At 41.5% G+C, this 18,533-nt stretch overlaps 1 protein-coding gene across 6 annotated transcripts in view; it reads right to left on the bottom strand.

The window, feature by feature from the left end:
- The window catches only part of SYTL2 (synaptotagmin like 2), an 80,947-nt gene that overhangs the window by 39,833 nt on the left and 22,581 nt on the right, over positions 1 to 18,533 (bottom strand). For all 6 annotated transcript variants that reach the window (XM_034759034.1, XM_034759037.1, XM_034759038.1 and 3 more), the window contains exons 2-4: positions 17,049 to 17,515; positions 3,856 to 4,004; positions 710 to 845 (exon numbers count right to left, since the gene is read on the bottom strand). In XM_034759034.1, coding sequence (XP_034614925.1) covers positions 710 to 845; positions 3,856 to 4,004; positions 17,049 to 17,149 — 386 coding nt within the window. In that variant the 5' untranslated portion in view covers positions 17,150 to 17,515. The remainder of the gene's footprint in view (positions 1 to 709; positions 846 to 3,855; positions 4,005 to 17,048; positions 17,516 to 18,533) is intronic.

Below are 18,533 nucleotides of genomic sequence, written 5' to 3'. Positions count from 1 at the left end.
TACACTCAATGGAAAAATCCAGTGGCTGCTACCCTGCTATTTGTGGCTGCCAGGAGGGATAGCTCAGTGGTTTGAGCATTGGCCTGCTAAACCCAGGGTTGTGAGTTCAATCCTTGAGGGGGCCACTTAAGGATCTAGGGCAAAATCAGTACTTGGTCCTGCTAGTGAAGGCAGGGGGCTGGACTCTATGACCTTTCAAGGTCCCTTCCAGTTCTAGGAGATAGGACCTTAGCACCTCAGTTTGGCCCATTATCCAAACTGGAGAATGGAAGATCCCTGAGTCACTTCTGGAAATCAAGCTAGACTGCATACATCCAAGGCAGCTTTCAGTCTCCACCTGTCCTATGGTGTGTGTTTACATGAACATGTGTGAGGCTGTGTTTTAAAAACCCCTGGCCTGTCTCCTCAGAGTCAAAGTTGCCAAAAAGATGGCTGTCCTGGTGCTTCCAGGAACATCTGAATGCACAAAGCCATGACATGTCAAGCTACTGCAGATGTGAATTTCCACGCCAGTCTGAGTAAGTGTTGGCAGACCATTGCAATTTGATGACAATGTTATGTTTTCAGGGCGTGAAAGTCCCCTTGCATTAAATGGCAGAAATATTTATGTGAAATGCTGAAAAAGGAAACACACAAGTCACAAACTATACTCAGCCCTAATACACAAAAAGTCAAATTACTGACTCCATCTCAGAGAACATCTTCTTACCTTTGATTGGATTTCACTTCCCCTTCTTCTGTCTCTTCCCTGATACCAGATAGCTCTGCTGGGACGGAAACTTCCTTATTGACATTGTTCACCCAACTGTTCTTTGTTTTGTCTGATTTGTTCTGACTCCGCTCAGCTAAAATAGGAAACAAGACCAAAGTTATCTCCCAGTATGTTCATGCCGGTTTCCACTGCAGGTAAATACAAGCAAGCAGTTCCAATAGGTTTCAAACTTATTTCACAAACACATTGTATACCTAGACTTTAGTAAGGCATTTGATACGTCTCGCATGATATTCTTAATCGATAAACTAGGCAAATACAATTTAGATGGGGCTACTATAAGGTGGGTGCATAACTGGCTGGATAACCGTACTCAGAGAGTTGTTATTAATGGTTCCCAATCCTGCTGGAAAGGCATAACGAGTGGGGTTCCGCAGGGGTCTGTTTTGGGACCGGCTCTGTTCAATATCTTCATTAACGACTTAGATATTGGCATAGAAAGTACGCTTATTAGGTTTGCAGATGATACCAAACTGGGAGGGATTGCAACTGCTTTGGAGGACAGGGTCATAATTCAAAATGATCTGGACAAATTGGAGAAATGGTCTGAGGTAAACAGGATGAAGTTTAACAAAGACAAATGCAACGTGCTCCACTTAGGAAGGAACAATCAGTTTCACACGTACAGAATGGGAAGAGACTGTCTAGGAAGGAGTACGGCAGAAAGGGATCTAGGGGTTATAGTGGACCACAAGCTAAATATGAGTCAACAGTGTGATGCTGTTGCAAAAAAAGCAAACGTGATTCTGGGATGCAACAACAGGTGTGTTGTGAGCAAGACATGAGAAGTCATCCTTCCGCTCTACTCTGCTCTGGTTAGGCCTCAGCTGGAGTATTGTGTCCAGTTCTGGGCACCGCATTTCAAGAAAGATGTCGAGAAATTGGAGAGGGTCCAGAGAAGAGCAACAAGAATGATTAAAGGTCTTGAGAACATGACCTATGAAGGAAGGCTGAAAGAATTGGGTTTGTTTAGTTTGGAAAAGAGAAGACAGAGGGGACATGATACAGTTTTCAGGTATCTAAAAGGGTGTCATAAGGAGGAGGGAGAAAACTTGTTCACCTTAGCCTCTAAGGATAGAGCAAGAAGCAATGGGCTTAAACTGCAGCAAGGGAGGTTTAGGTTGGACATTAGGAAAAAGTTCCTAACTGTCAGGGTGGTTAAACACTGGAATAAATTGCCTAGGGAGGTTGTGGAATCTCCATCTCTGGAGATATTTAAGAGTAGGTTAGATAAATGTCTATCAGGGATGGTCTAGACAGTATTTGGTCCTGCCATGAGGGCAGGGGACTGGACTCAATGACCTCTCGAGGTCCCTTCCAGTCCTAGAATCTATGAATCTATATTGCTAAATTGGAGGGGGTTCTGGAACCCCAGCTAATTGGTGTGTTTGGGAGGGGTGGGGGAGGAGGTTGTCCCTGGATGGAAACTACAGAGAACTACTGCAATAGAAGAAATATAAACTAGTATGTGAAAACTTGAATGGTGATCGTACATTTGAGTTTGGTCTTGTTTGGTTGGGCTCCCCCCCCACTCCTCTTTTGAGGGGAGGAGAAATCCTACTTTGCTGAAGTCACAAAACATTCTATGAAGTTTTAGGAACATTTTTGTATGGCCTTCTGTTGCCTTCTATACTTCCTCAGTGCTCCTGAAAATAAGATTAATTCTCAGTGTGCAGAAATAGAAGTGCCACATTCATGTGTACATTTTCACAGAGCATTGCTGTGAGGGAAATTGTTTAATCACCTTATGAGTCATTGGAGCTAAACAATTCCGTGTAGTTTACAAGTCAGATTTAAGCCAGTTTTGAATGTCCTTGCCTGTTCAAGTAATTGCATGCTTGAGAATAAATGATGGCTCCTTCAAGTTGCATGGTGGCCGACACATAACTCTGTTAGACAGAGAAACTCTTTACCTTGAGCTTAAACACACAATTTGAAATGTTCTGGACTATCAGTTCATCAGTTCTAAATTAGGAAGAACGAGAAGAGGTTTCTTCTTGCCCATTTCTGGTCCCCTGTATTTCTCTTTGTTTTAGGCCTTCTTTTGTTCACATAGACAGACAAGAGTACTTTTCAAAGTGATCAGGCTACCACTAACCAAACATGATCTCCATATTTGATTCTACACTTGCACTAAGGATAGGCGAATCAGTTTAATAAGAATTAAGGCAGGATAATTCACAAACATTCACAGGCAGTTCAGAAACAGGGATGAGTTTTAGTGATACAAGCCTTACAATTTGCCACTTTTAAGTTTATCCATGGAACTGACATGGGTAAATTTTCTAGCAAAACAAATGACTTTATGTAAGCACACAGACTAATCATAAATAGAATCCACGCTAAGAATAAGGGTCACAAGTTCCATCAAACGCTGACAACAAAAGTACCTTATTTTTACAGGTTCTCTCAAAAACAGAAAGATGTACTAAACTCAATTAATTACAGAAATAATCTTCCAATGCTCAGAGCTGTTTTCATAATAAAAGCTACATGAGAAAAGATATATAGCCTTATACATACATTAGTAACGAATACAATTTTTGGGACTTGCATTGCATGATCAGATGAACATAGTAAAGTGGCTAACACCTTAATTAACAGCACAGTACTTCCTTTTGCCACAGGGATGTTACCCCATGAATAGATGCTTCAAATGGAATTCAGTACCTGATTGCTCATCTCTGATCACCTACCACAAATAAAAAGCACCAGACTTCAGGGGTCTCAAGTTGAGCACCCAAAAGCTGGGGCATCCCAAATCAGAGGTCGTCTGAGCCCTTATGACATGCTCAGGGTCACACAAGGAGCCATCGGCAGAGCTGGGAACAGAACCCCGGTGAAAGGGTCCAATTCTGTAAGCACAAGGACAATCCTTCCCATCTACCTTTGTAGTTAGAATTAACAGAATGTATTGAAAGAAGAATGTACTTCACACAATAAACAGCAAACATACCTCTTCTACCCCAATTCTTGCTCAGGAGGAGATTGCATTATTTTTGTACAGCATCTTCAAAGATGCACCTTCTTAGGTGCGCTAACTAAGAGGACATCACTATACAGGATCCCTGAAATAAACTTACCTTTTGTTGTGGGTTTCCTTCTTATCGATGCTCTAATGATATCTGCTCCGTGTATTTTATCTCTGTGCCTCTTTGACTTTGCTTCATAAAACCACTGCCCGCTCATATTCTTTAGCTGATTGTCATTCTTAATTTTTTCTGGTAAATGCCTGCAAAAGGGGAAAAGATTGCACTTATTGGTGTGAATAAAATCAAGTCAGCCACAGTAGCTGTGGATAGGAAATACTAGGTCAGATAAGAATGACCAAACTTTTGGTGGTTGGGGCTGGAGGGGAGAGGGAAGGAAGGAAGGAAAAAAGGGGCCACTGGCTCTCATCAGTACTGAAGGCTATAGAATAGATGGGAAATATACAACAGTTGTATTAAAAAGCTAACAGTTAGTTTTCCTGCTGCTTCATTCTTCTTCCTACTCCTATTAGATTAGGCAGAACGTCTGCTTTAAAAATGCAGTAGTCATAGGTCCACTCATGAAATCCTTGCTCAGTCTTTCCTTAAGCAGATGAGTTGAATTAGCCTATTCCGTGATGACTATGGCTGCAACGCCATTGTAGACTCCTATTACAATTAATGAGGGGAAAGTAACTGGTCAGAGAATACAAAGATGGGGCATTGTATAAATGAAAAGGCCAAACACCTAACCTTTACTATTGTATATACATTTCTCACTGCACCCACTACTGAGGTGCCATCATCTCTCTAGTAGTGGGCAGCAGCCAGGTGAACTGACACTTAGCACAGTGGTCAGAAGCAAAAGAGAAGAAATGTCTTGGCCGAGGCACTGAGGCCATCTCTCTATTCATGAGAAGAGCATCATGAAAACTCTTAAGTATGTATAAAGCAGATGAGGGTAAGCCTTGTCCACAAGACTTTTAACCTATAAATTCTGGTTCTTTATCTTGGAAAGTTTAAGGACAGCGTTGACCCTGCTGGGGTTCAGTTTGAGGAATTTGTTGCATCACTCAACACTAGATTTAAGGAAAGGCAGCAGCAAGGAACAAAACAAAAAAAAAAAAAAAGTGTCTTTGTTCTTTTGAGCTAAACAAGCTTGCACACCTTTATGCTGCCCTTTCCTGTAAGCTCTGTCATCATAGCCCTGTTCTCTGCAATTATCAAATGTCATACTATGTCTGGATAACTCCTGAAGAATCTCATCTGACAGAGCCTTTCCAGTAGCCTCCTGCACATTCAGAAATGACAGGAAGTGCTCTTCAATATTGACTTCTGTCTCTTGGATCTTAACATACCTCAAAATGAGACATTTGTTCCTCGTGGCTATCAGATATGATGTCCAAAATAATGGATTAATATTTAATCTTATGTTGTTAATAATTGTACCTGTTACCTTTTGAGATAACTACAAAATAATATTTTGTATTGCTGGGCTTAAGTAGTTGTGTCTTTCTTTTTTAGAAAAGAACCATCTTAAATGTTCCCATCATCACAGGCTCAGATTTAGTCATTAACTCGACTTGGCCTAAGAAGTTTCCATTTCCACACTTAAGTTTTTCCATTTATTCACAAAACGCTAGGTTTCCTTCAGCTAAGTGAAGAACAATGGCCACAATTATTTCAAATACACCTCGCAAGTGTTGTCTCTCAATTTCAAGCAATGATTGTGAAGTCTGGTTAATTACAGATTAAGTTTTCAGTCACAGTTTCAGTTCTCTCCCCTTCACCATATTTCCAGTGTGAACATGGCTTTTCTCATGAGTTTCAAAAGTTTTGTGGCTATATCGCCATTCCCGTAAGCCACCACAAATCATAATACAACAACAAGAGGACATTCAACTAAATTGAAAGGCAATATAACATACTTAATTGAAAGGCAACTTTTTACACTCCCCCTAGGATAAGAGCTGTGAGGCCTTCGCTCTCTCTGATCTAGTGATCTTGACAGGGGGCTCGGAGCATTGCAGTCCAAACCATACATAATAAAATTCCTTATTAAGTTTGTTAGTCTTTACAATCAAAGAGCATTCATACGCACTGTGCGCCTAATTTTAAATAGCAGCACAACATGTAACAAATACCTGCAACTGTAAAGCAGAAAGGCAAAACCTCACCCCCAGCAGTGCACGTACAATCTCTGTTGCTTCGAGTTGGGTTGGGGCATTTCTCAACCAGTCATGGCTATTGAATATACCAGCTCTGTAGGGAACACAGTGTATGTGCCTAAGGAGTTCAACCACCGGATGTCTTCTCTTCTTCTGTTTACATCACATCTGCAGTAGCACTTTGAGCATGCAAAGGACCATATAATTCCAAGTATGCCATAACTGCACTACATTTGGTCTGCGCTATATCAATCGAAATAGCCTTGAAATTACAGACTGGATCTGAGGCCCCCTGAAGCTGCAGGGTTTGCAGGATGGGTTGCTACAGCACTGCCTTCACGGTCAGACTTGTGACGTGGATTTCATAGCCTTTAAAGCCAGAAGGGTCCATTAGGTATTCCATCCACTTACTCCTGTACTGAGTCCAATAACTTGTGTTTGGCTAAAGCACAACTTCCAGAAAGGCATCCAGTCTTGGTGACAAGACTTCAAGAAATGGAGAATCCACCACTTCCTTTGATAGTTTGTTCCAACGTTGATAACCCTCTCTATTAAAAATTTGGGCATTATTTCTAATTTGAATTTGTCTGGCTTTAACCTCCAATCATCGGTTCTCATCACAGCTTCCAGACATTGATGCTTCATGCTAGTAGGGCAACGTGGGGAAGTTTGCCCTGGCACTGCCTGTGCTATGGCTGCTCTGTGGCTCACTGGATTTCCACCTCGGGGGCTGTCAGTCTGGCCCGTTATAAAAGTATTAAATTCACATCCAAATGAGTCTGTTCCAGACCCATTGTGCTTTATCTGCCAGCTACGATGTGATACTCCCTTGCATACGTGTGACCAGTCACAAGGGAACACAGCTATGTCAGTTAGGGTGAATGAGAATCCAAGTTTATTAATCTAGGGTTGTTTTTTTTTTTTTTAATTTGCATTTGTGTGTGTCTGTCACATGAATTGGAGGCATTTTAAGTTCTGTATAGCAGTCTGCCCAACAATAGGATTCCTAGCAGGGTCACCCTGTTTCTATGAAAGGGGCTTTATGGAACATAAAGCACGCTACTGTGAGTACTTCCGGAGATCTGCTTTCTTCTCCCTACAGGCATGTAACTCAGTATTAATGTGAGTTACTCATGTACATGCTAGGACATCAACATGGGGACCAATACCAAGGAGAGCTAGTGGAGAGAGACATTTGGGCGAGTTAACACAAGGCTGAACTAGATTCAACCAGCCTGGTTCTAATCACACTCTGTTTACTCCACCCTGTGACACATCCTTTAGCGAGTGATCTCACAGAACAGGCAGTGAAAGAAAGAAACCACCATCCCGTTCTACAAGTGTGCAAAATGCAGGCCTTCCAGCCAAACTGAGTCCATAATAGCCATCATATGCAGAACTAGGATAACCCCTCCTATAACCAAGGGCTAAGATAACCAATGGAAGTTTTAGGTTGTTGGTGAGAATAACACAAGAGGCTCCTAGTCTAATCAAGGAATACAAGTACAAGCAACTAGGATCATGGTGTGATGGGTTGGATCACAGAAACCCCTTTGAGGTTGCCAACTGATGTGCCAAGACTACTTCTGCCCCCGCTTTCCCTGCCAGCTTGGGACTCCAGCACCCTGTCTTGCTGAGCCAGACATGCCAGTCTGCTCCAACACAGACCCAGTGTTTAAACCACGTGCCCCAAAGCTGCAGACTTGACTGAAAGCAACTTAAGACGTGTTCCTGTCTTGAACACTCAGATGCCCAACTCCCAATGGGGTCCAAACCCCAAATAAATCCGTTTTACCCTGTATAAAGCTTATGCAGGTTAAACTCAAATTGTTCACCCTCTATAACACTGATAGAGAGATATGCACAGCTATTTGCCTCCCACCGCACCCCCCAGGTATTAATACATACTCTGAGTTAATTAATAAGTAAAAAGTGATTTTATTAAATACAGAAAGTAAGATTTAAGTGGTTCTAATTAATAACAGACAGAATAAAGTGAATTACCAGGCAAAATAAAATAGAACACGCAAGTTGATGTCTCAGAAAACTGAATACAGATAAAAACCTCACCCAGTAAGCTTCCTTTTACAGACTAGTCTCCTTCTAGTCTGAGTCCAGCAATCACTCACACCCCCTGTAGTTACTGTCCTTTGTTCCAGTTTCTTTCAGGTATCCTTGGGGATGGAGAGGCTCTCTCTTGAGCCAGCTGAAGACAAAATGGAGGGGTCTCCCATGGGTATAAGTAGACTCTCTCTTGTGGGTGAAGACCCCCTCCTCTCTCCTACGCAAAGCCCAGCTCCAAGATGGAGTTTTGGAGTAACATGGGCAAGTCACATGTCCATGCATGACTCAGTTTTTACAGGCAGCAGCCATTGCTTACTTGCTACCCTGAACGTCCTCATGTAGACTTCTTATGTGGATTGAAGCCTTCCAAGATCCATTGACTCTTAAGTGCTTCTTGATTGGACACTTAATTTGCACACTCCTTTCTCAAGAAGCTGACCAAATACATTGGTACCTTCTTTGTGTTTTGTCAAATCTGCAGTGAAAGCGTTCTTAAAACGAACAACATGCTGGGTTATCATCCAAGACTGCTATAAAAATATATATATCAGAATGCAGGTAAAACAGCAAGAGACATACAATTCTCCCCCAAAGAATTCAGTCACAAATTTAATTATGCATTTTTTTAACGAGCGTCATCAGCATGGAAGCATGTCCTCTGAATTTTTGAGTGCAGTTATGTAACAAAAAAAATAATTAAAAAAAAAAATCTACATTTGTAAGTTCTGCTTTCACGATAAAGAGATTGCACTACGGTACTTGTATGAGGTGAATTGAAAAATACTATTTCTTTTATAATTTTTACTGTGCAAATATTTGTAATAAAAATAGAGAGTACTGTATATTTTGTATTCTGTGTTGTAATTGAAATCAATATAGTTGAAAATGTAGAAAAACATCCAAAATATTTAATAGACTTCAATTGGTATTCTATTGTTTAAAGTGCGATTAATCGCGAATAATTTTTTTGAGTTAACCACGTGAGTTAACTGCAATTAACTGACAGCCCTAATTATGATACAGTCAATTATTATACAATCACATATGGATTTTTCCATAGGACTCCTCCTTCATTCAGTGTACCGGATAGACTGTGCTCAACCAATGAGTAGCTACAGTAGAACCTCAGAGTTACAAACACCAGAGTTACAAATTGACCGGTCAACCACACACCTCATTTGGAACCGGAAGTGTGCAATCAGGCAGCAACAGAGACCCCCCCAAAAAAGGAAAATATAATACTGTATTAAACAAACTACTAAAACAACAAAAAGAAACGTTAAAAAAAAGATTTGACAAGGTAAAGAAATTGTTTCTGTGCTTGTTTCATTTAAATTAAGATGGTTAAAAAAGCATTTTTCTTCTGCATCGTAAAATTTAAAACCCCGGTGTTTTGAGCATTGGCCTGCTAAACCCAGGGTTGTGAGTTCAATTCTTGAGGGGGCCACTTAGGGATTTGGAGCAAAATCAGTACTTGGTCCTGCTAGTGAAGGCAGGGGGCTGGACTCGATGACCTTTCAAGGTCCCTTCCAGTTCTAGGAGATAGGATAGGATATGCACATTAATTTCTAGCACACTACAATGTACAACTGGCTGTTAACTTAGTGCAGTACACATAGTGCAGTTTATTCTTTCACTAGGCAGCAGGATGGATAAAAATCAATGATTATTTTTAAATTAAAAAACAATCAGATTTTTGTATTTAAATCGGATTTTTTGATAGTTTTTTTTCCCCTCAAAAAGCATTTTATCTAAAGATAGTTTTAATTAAGATATCTTTGCGCTATAATGTATCTCATGATGGAATAGGGATTATAAATTCTAATTCTATAGTATGAGACAATATATTCAGGGAATGTTTAAGAAAAGTTTTGTAAATGAGTTCCAATAGTTCATGGATTACGGACCCAATCTTACAGGGTTCCAGGGGCTTCTGTATAAATTATTTAGGTTAATCTTTCTATCTACCCAATGGGACTCAGTGCTCAGTCTAGAAGATACCATCAGAAATGCTTAGTTTTGCAGTTCTCAAAACTGGATTTGTGTGTCTATGCTTGTTAACAGCAAAAATGTTTTAAAATAAATAATATAGAGAGTTGAGAAATAACACACTTCCACCCTATTGTCCCTCTGCAAATTTGTGTACACAGAGTCAATCCCTTACCTCTCTCTAAAAGTGCAAAGTTTCAAAAAGTTCAATGAATAGAAGATTGTTGGGGGCGGAATAGATCTGGACAAGGAGAAGTCTGAAGATAAATATGAGAAGGGAGGGACAGGCAGTAGAAACAAAAGTGAAACTGTTTGAGCAGCATATTCCAGAAGTCTTGAGGTCTTTCTGAGTGTAGCCTTCATTGATTTGAAATCTACCATACCATTCTCTCACTAGAAGGGAAAACCTATAATGGCAGTAGTTCGTAAGAGAGACTGGTAAACTTTTCTATTTCATAGTTCTTTCTTAAGGACTGCCTGTCTTCCTTCTCAACTATTCTCATGTTTGAGCAAAAAATATAGTTGTTACTCTATGGTACTATCATTTTAAATGCAGTTGTGATAAAAAATAATTTCACCTTTAAAGTAGTACTGAGTCTCAGTGAATGTAATGGTAATAATAATTAAATAACTGCATTGACTTATTTTGTTTAGGAGGATCGATCCGCAACATATAGGATTCTGAAGACTATCCACCTTCAAGATCACCATCATTTTCTATAGTTTCAGAGTTATTTGCCAATGATAGTGCTTCAGTCACATTACGTACGTCACATAGCCATAGTATATCACCTTTAGCAAAAAAGAAAAAAAAATCTCCATCATCCAGAAACAATCATAGATAAGTTTGTGATAAGAACCAGCTGATTACAAAAAGAGGTAATTGAAGAAAAAATTGCCTGGTTTGTTTATGCAACAGACTCTCCTTTCCGTATGATTGAGAACCCACACTTCATTAACATGGTTCAGTCATTAAGACCAGGATACAGTCTACCTAACAGTGCAGATGTTGCAGGCAAATTGCTAGATAAAAGTGTATAAAAGAGAAACTGAGCAGTGTGCAAAAGGTATACAGGGTAAAATTGTTAACCTGAGTCTTGATGGATGGAGCAATGTCCACAATGATCCTGTGGTATGTGCTTGTGTGACAACAGAAGAAGGGAATGTCTTCCTTACAGAAACAATTGATACATCAGGAAATGCACACAGCAGAATACTTACAAGAAGGATCAGTAAAAGTTATAACAAACTGTGAAAAAAAATTCAAATGTCTAGTGCGCAGCTTGGTCACAGACAATGCTGCAAATGTATCCAAGATGAGAAGAAATTATTTAGAAGAGAGTCCCACGCTAATAACATACGGTTGCAGTGCTCAAATGATGCACCTCCTAGCCAAATACTTCAGTGTTCCAGAAATATAGGCTAATGTTGTTGAAATTGCAAAATACTTCCGTAACAACCACTTTGCAGCAGCTAATCTGAAAAAAATGGGAGGAACCAAGCTAACTTTCCCATAAGACATGTGATAGAACTCAATAGTGGACTGTTTTGAGCACTATATCAAGGCTTGGCTTAATCTGATGACAGTGTGTGAACAAAATCATGAAAAAATAGATGGCACTGTCACAGCCAAAGTTCTCAACATTAGGCTTAAGAGAAATGTTGAACACATGCTGAGTACCCTGAAGCCTATTTCTGTAGCCTTGAACAAAATGCAGAGAAATAGCTGTTTTATTGCTGTTGAAATTTCGAAGGAACTGAGCGAGAACTTAAAAAGAGAAATATGCAATGACAGAGTTAAATTACAAAAAAAAAAAAAAAAAAAAAAAAAATGGGACAAGCACTATCTACAGCTCATTTTCTTGCAAATATTCTCAATACTCGGTACCAGGGTCAAACCTTAACTGCTGAAGAACAGGAGTTGGCTATGACATGGACATTCAGCAATCATCCCTCCATAATGCCAACTATAATAAACTTCAGAGCTAAGGGTGAACCATTCAAGAAATATATGGTTGCTGATGATGTTTTAAAGAAAGTCACACCAGTGAATTGGTGGAAGTCACTTAAGCACTTGGATTCAGAGACTGATGAAGTGATAATCTCACTTTTAACAGCAGTAGCTTCTTCTGCCAGTGTAGAAAGAATATTTTCTTCCTTTGGACTAATTCATTCCAAATTGAGAAATCGTTTGGGTTCTGAAAAAGCAGGAAAGCTTGTTTTTCTTTTCCAGGTTATGAACAAGCAGGAAAATGAAGGTGAAGATGACTGAGTTAGCTGCAGAAGCCAATATATCAAGTTACTCATGTTGACCTGTCGGACATAGTCGATTTAATTTTTGTTTCTTTTTTTAAATGTCATTTAATTATTTTAGTTAAAAACAATTTTAACAAAATCAAACCTAATTTTAAAAAACTTGAATGTTTAACTAAATTCAAAAATTCATATGCTTGTTTTGTTAAAATATTATACGTTTGCCGTTGAAGAAAAAAATCCAGAATACATAATGTTGTTGTTTTAGTTAAATAAAACAATTTAAATATCTGTCTGGTGATGTTCTCCTCCTAATACAGTAAGTCAAGAAAATCCTCCAAATATGAATGATTAACCCAGGAATCGGCAACCTTTGGCACGCGGCCCCACCAGGGTAAGACCCCTGGCGGGCCGGGCCAGTATGTTTACTTGTCATGTCCGCAGGTTTGGCTGATTGCGGCTCCCACTGGCCACAGTTCGCCATTCCGGGCCAATGGGGCTGCGGGAAGCGGTGCGGGCCGAGGGATGTGCTGGTCACGGCTTCTCGCAGCCCCCATTGGCCTGGAGCCACAAACAGCCAAACCTGCGGATGCAGAAGGTAAATAAACCGGCCCGGCCCGCCAGGGGGCTTACCCTGGCAGGCCGCATGCCAAAGATTGCCAATCCCTGGATTAACCTGTTGAACTGGAGATAGTTCACCTCCCAATGACTTCATAAATATCTGCTTCAATTACCTTTGGTAAATGAAATAACCAAACAATTATTCATTTTCTGATATAGCTGTAAAACTAATCTGAAAAGTTTTCAAAATAAATCACTTTAAAAATGTATAGTGTTTACCTTCTAAAAATGAAACCTACATCTATCTCTGAGTTGTGAAGAATATGAATTAAGGTTATAACAACCAACAAGAATGCACTTTTATGTAGAAATCCATGATTAAAATCGAGTCTTCCTGACTAGTGATTTAAATCATGATTTAAATCAAATCCACCCTGCTAGTCAGCACTCCACATACGCTCTTCCCTCCAACCCTGAGATTTCAGTATGAGGAATCTAACCTGTTGGACCAATGGAATGAAAAGTCAGTTATGGGAAGACTGGGGTAAACTACCCAATTCTAGGTTCTGAGCATGATTAACTTGCACTGAAAGTTATGGGAGAGCTGAGATTGCGAGGTTCTTGACAGAATCAGGCCCTAGAGTTTTTTTTTTTTTTTTTCCTCCTTTTGTCCTTATGATATAAGAGTCCTTAGGATTGCACCACACCAAGGTAAATATTAAGGGCCGCAGCCCTGGCACACTGTGCAATGGGTGGTGGTTGCGGACCGAGCTCCTGTCACATCAGAATTTCCATATCATTAGCCTCCCTCTCCATTTACAGAAGGAGTGAACAAATGAGAGCAGAAGCCATGACAACATCGCCTGCGATTCCAAGGGCTTCTGCTGGGAAGGACGGGCACATAGCCACGCAGGGTATCCGAACTTGAAAGCAGTCATATTTTGCTGCTCCAGACACCATGGTGACAGTGGTCAGTCACTTTACCACAGATGATCTCATCAAATCACAGTCTAGAACTTAGGACATCAGCGTATTTTTGAACGTTACGATCTACTGGAAGATCCCTACGCTGTATTTATGCTGAACCACAAAATAGCAAGCAGCAGTTAGGGATCCCGCTGCAGCCAAACCAGAGCTCTGTCCTTAACCCACCTTACTGTCAGACACGGCAGCTCACGCTGTGCGGCAACTACACTGGCCCTGTGAAGATGACTTTCCCTATCCCTAGCCAGAACAGGGAACAGCAGAGACAGATTTCAAATTTTACTCCCAATTGTGTTTCTTATGGTGGGAGGGTTAATTTTGTTAGTTTCCTTTTTCCCCCTCCCTCCAGTAATAAATAGTATATTTAGAGAAGTAGTGTCGAGTCTTTGGACAGTTCTCTGCTAGGAGTTCTCACTGGAGTTCACAACTCCATGCTCCTTCCCCACTCCCAACCATGGTGGCATGAATGTGCCTGTGCCCCAGCCCCGAATGGGGCGATGGAGGGGGGGGGGGGAAAACACCTTGCACACACAGACAAGGTGGGAGGGGTGAAAACTTTCTCCCACATGGATCTGAGCTTTGGGAGGTGGAAAGACCTCCACCTTCCCTTTTGGTTTTGAAGGGGAGACAATGCCCTCTTCCCTCCCCACACATATCTGGCTTCAGAAAAGGGCGGGGGGCGGAGAAGCACGCACGCCTTTCCCAACTCTTTAGTGCGTTTCCAGCCAGCAGAGGAAGAGCTGCAGGAGGGGCTCTAGTGTTGCCGTGCCACTGTGATGGCTGGGGGGTGTCGCTCTATAATCTTACCCAAAGGCGCAGGAGTAGAGGCAGGTAGTCCATGTGCACTGAACACATGGGAGGTGGGAAGGAATGATGGGGTAAGCATGGGCCAGCCTGCTAGTCACCACTTTACTATTCTCTCTGGGCATCTTCACAGCTCCAGGCCAGCAACAGTGGGTGCTGCTAACAGAGATCAACTGTACAGGCAGGATCCAGTGTAATTTTACAGCTATTTCCTGTTAAAGGGAGTTAACGGCTCTGAGAAGTGTTTGTGACATTATCAATCAATGAGCCTGCCGAGAACACGTAATATGCAGATCGTGGCTAGATTAGATTGCTATCTTATTTCTTTCAACGCTAAGATTTTCTCTCTAGCAGCATGTGACGTATAAGAAGTTATTAGTATAAGATTGCCATTATATACCCCCACACACCCCTCAGCACCTTGTCAAGGTGTAATGTTTACATGACATTCTTCATCTCAACTCTTCAGGAACATCTAAAACTGTGATGTTTACACAGCCATGAAGCCAGACTTAGTTGAAGACCAAGACCAGGCAGTTATTTACAAAAAGAGGAATTTAAGTTTGTCATGGTTCATGATCTGGGTAGACAACTCGAGGCATAAGCTTCCAGTTTCCTCAGCCTGGCTTCTGAGAAACTGTTTTCTAATGTGGATATAAACCATATCTGCAATGAAACAGGCCAACTGATACTATCGGATACATTATCATATAGCCATGCTCATGAAAGTGCACCATCTTGAACAGGGCAAAAGCAAAATGCTGCAAATGCATCAAAACTCATATGGTACATTCAGACCACTAGAAACAGCCGTGTGTTGGATTTGCTGTTCCAGTGATTGCTGCTTTCCCCAGATGCTTCTTCCACGGCTGGGCGCCTGGGCAAAACCCACCCCGAACACATTCAATCCCTTGGGATTTGGTTTTCATTCCAAATCCCCCTCCCCCTTTCTTTCCCCCCAGAGACATGCATCACGCAAAACCACCCCAGGCTTTGATGAGTGTTGATGTATCTAAAGCACAGACAAACAAGCATGTCCATCCTAATTCACTACATGAAAAAGCAACATCCATTTCTGAGGCAACAGGCAAAAGTATGTAGTTAATACTGTTTAAGTTTCCTCTTCAGGTACTTTTAAGAACTGGACCTTTAAGAACAACTTGTTAGGATGGTGATTGGTCCTGCTTTGAGCAGGGGGTTGGACTAGATGACCTCCTGAGGTCCCTTCCAACCCTGATATTCTATGATGTTAGGAATGTATGCTGTAATGGCTTTCAAATTCAGCCCTTCTACAAAAGTTTCTCATCCCAGATCCTTATTTCACTAAAATTATTGGTTTCCTATCTCTACACTGTTTTTGCTATATACAGACACAGATGTACAACCCAAAGCTCTACAGAGTAACTGATGACTGAGGCAGTAGACCAGTGGTCTCCAAAGGGGCGTACGCGCACCCCAGGGGGTGCGCAAGAGGATTTTTGGGGGTGCGCGGCAGGGGGAGCGCTTTTTGGGGGGGGGGGAGGGCTTCGTCAGGTGGGAGTCTGAGTGGCTTTTGCTTTTGTTGCTTCGGCAGTTCGGGCGGGAGTCCTAGCGGCTTTTTTTTTTTGCTTCAGCAAAAATGGTAGAGCCGGCGCAGCAGGGGGTGCATGCTCAAAAAATTTTTATTGATAGGGGTGCGTGATCAAAAAAGTTTGGAGACCTCTGCAGTAGACCAGCTGGTATGGCCGCACTGTTCTTCTGAAGAAAGGAAAGCAGCTTGCACATCAAGGCAGCAGGCTGCCATCTCATCCCCTATTTGAGATGCACACGCTCAGAATGCTTCGCAAGAAAGAGACCTCGGTAGAAGAGCACCATCCCCTGGTGTCATTACGGAGTGTTTAAATAAAATGTGGGTATCTGAGGAACATCAACTAAAGGAAAAAGCTGGATCCTGGAGATACCAGCTGCATTTAAAAACAATTCAAGAGCAAAATTCAAATCCCACCTCAGAAAAGAGTTGCAAATGCAAATGTGTGTTTATAAAACATTCCAATTTTTCAGATTTTTGATTCCCCATCCCATTTTTCTGGGAACCATTATCACAGCACCTGAACTGACTTGGATAGTCAATATAGTTAGTACACGAGCAACTTTTCTATCGCAAAGGAAGCTAAGGGCTGATGTACACTGCGGATTTCAGCCACAGACTTACTTACCTGTCTGGGTAGCAGTCCAAAGCCACTATAAAGCTTCTGTTTGCACTAGCACAGCTTACTCCTGCTTGAAACCAGGATAAGCTGTGTCCATGAAAGCGGTGGCCGAAAGCAACACTGCCTGTCTACACTAGGGGCTTGTGCTGGTGCAACTACAGCCACAGGATCCCCCCAATGTAGAAAAGGCCTAAGAAACAACTTCCCATACAACTTTCTGCTCATGCCTCCTTGCAAGCTGCCTCCTGCACTAGCCAAAGATTCTGTGTGGGCTGGGATCATTTTAGTCTCTTACCTGACCCTCTCCTCTTCATTTCTCTTGAGTTCTTCATCCCGTTGGAGCACCTTCATTATTGCCTCTTGTTCCTCCTCCGTTAGGAAGCTTAGGTCAATCATCTTGTTAACAGATTTAAAAGAAGCCTTTAGAATCCTAGAAGTCCTGGTGGGGGCTGGCCTGGAATCAACGTGAAAGGTGTAAAAAGGGACAGAAATCCCAGATCTGTGGGAGTCACGAAACACTCCAACCGTTGGGACTGGGCTACAGTCAATGGGATAAAAAGCCCTTAACTTTGTTCTCTTGTAGGAGAAATGGCACGTGCTTCTCTGGGCAAGAGGCTCTCACAACAGAGTGCTGCATTCCTGATTATTCAGATCACATGCATGTTGCGGAGGTGCCAGTCTCTCAGCTCTGCTTCATATAACAGTTCATTGACCAGGCATATACTGTTAATCGAATGTGGAGCAGCTGTAGTCAGACATCACCTACAAAAGAGACAAGAAAAAATAAGCTCTAGTATTAAGAAGCAGGGGAGCAGATTTTTTTTTTTTTAAATAACTCACCACAAGATCTCCAGTATGTGTGTGTGGTGGGGGGGGGGGGGGGGACACACTGCAAAATGAAGCGGTCACTTCAAGTCAAACCTGTTTTGCAAATGTAAACCACACACCTTCTGGGTGCGGTGTTCTGTCCCATTTAGTGGCACCAAGACCACTTATAGAGAAAGATAAAGGGATTCTGCTCTACAGCCTTAGCTAACAGCCAGTTGGCTTTTAACTTATGCGGTAGAGACTCATGCATTAAGCCCCAAAGGTCCCCAGTTTGATCCCGCCCACAAACCACCGGGGTATGTTGGCGTTAAACAAGCTTATAACAAAATGGTCATTAAAACATATTTTTAGCCAATGCCATAACCTACATATGGGAAGATAGAGAATAAGTTCCTCCTGGATGTTAAATGTTAAAATCAGAGGAAGAGAACGACTAAAAATAAAATGATTTAAGGAAACAAAATCACAACCATAAAACTGCTGCTGACTTCTGTGCATGGTGCTGAGAAGTATGGACTGGGAGACAGAAATAGTGTCTAGTTTCAGACTTCCTACATGACCTTGGGCAAGTCCATTAGCTTCCCCGTGCCTCAGTTTCCCCTCAGGTAAAATGAGGATATGTACCAGGAGATTTGAGCAATCATTCATTGATACTTGCAAAGACCCTCAGAAAAAAGGTGTGGGCAAGTTGGGTAGACAGAATGAACTGTATTGCCAACTCCAAGCATTCAAAAATTGTGAGCAGACACCCAAAAATCAAGAGGTTTTTAGATTAGATTAGATTACTTTTATTTACTTTCTGGTCTTTGAACGTCAGCTACACTTGGGTCATGTTTTCAAGTCCTTCTCTGCAGCTATGAGGTCTTTAAAAAAAACCAAAACAAAACACCCACAACACTTCTGGAGTCATGAATCTCAGCCTTCATTTAAAAACAGGAGAGTCTGAGGCTTT

The sequence above is a fragment of the Trachemys scripta genome, chromosome 1, assembly GCF_013100865.1.
Source record: "Trachemys scripta elegans isolate TJP31775 chromosome 1, CAS_Tse_1.0, whole genome shotgun sequence".
In the NCBI taxonomy this organism is placed as follows: domain Eukaryota; kingdom Metazoa; phylum Chordata; order Testudines; family Emydidae; genus Trachemys; species Trachemys scripta.
Note: the sequence above shows the minus strand (reverse complement) of the source record. Positions and strands in the feature narration are given on the sequence as shown.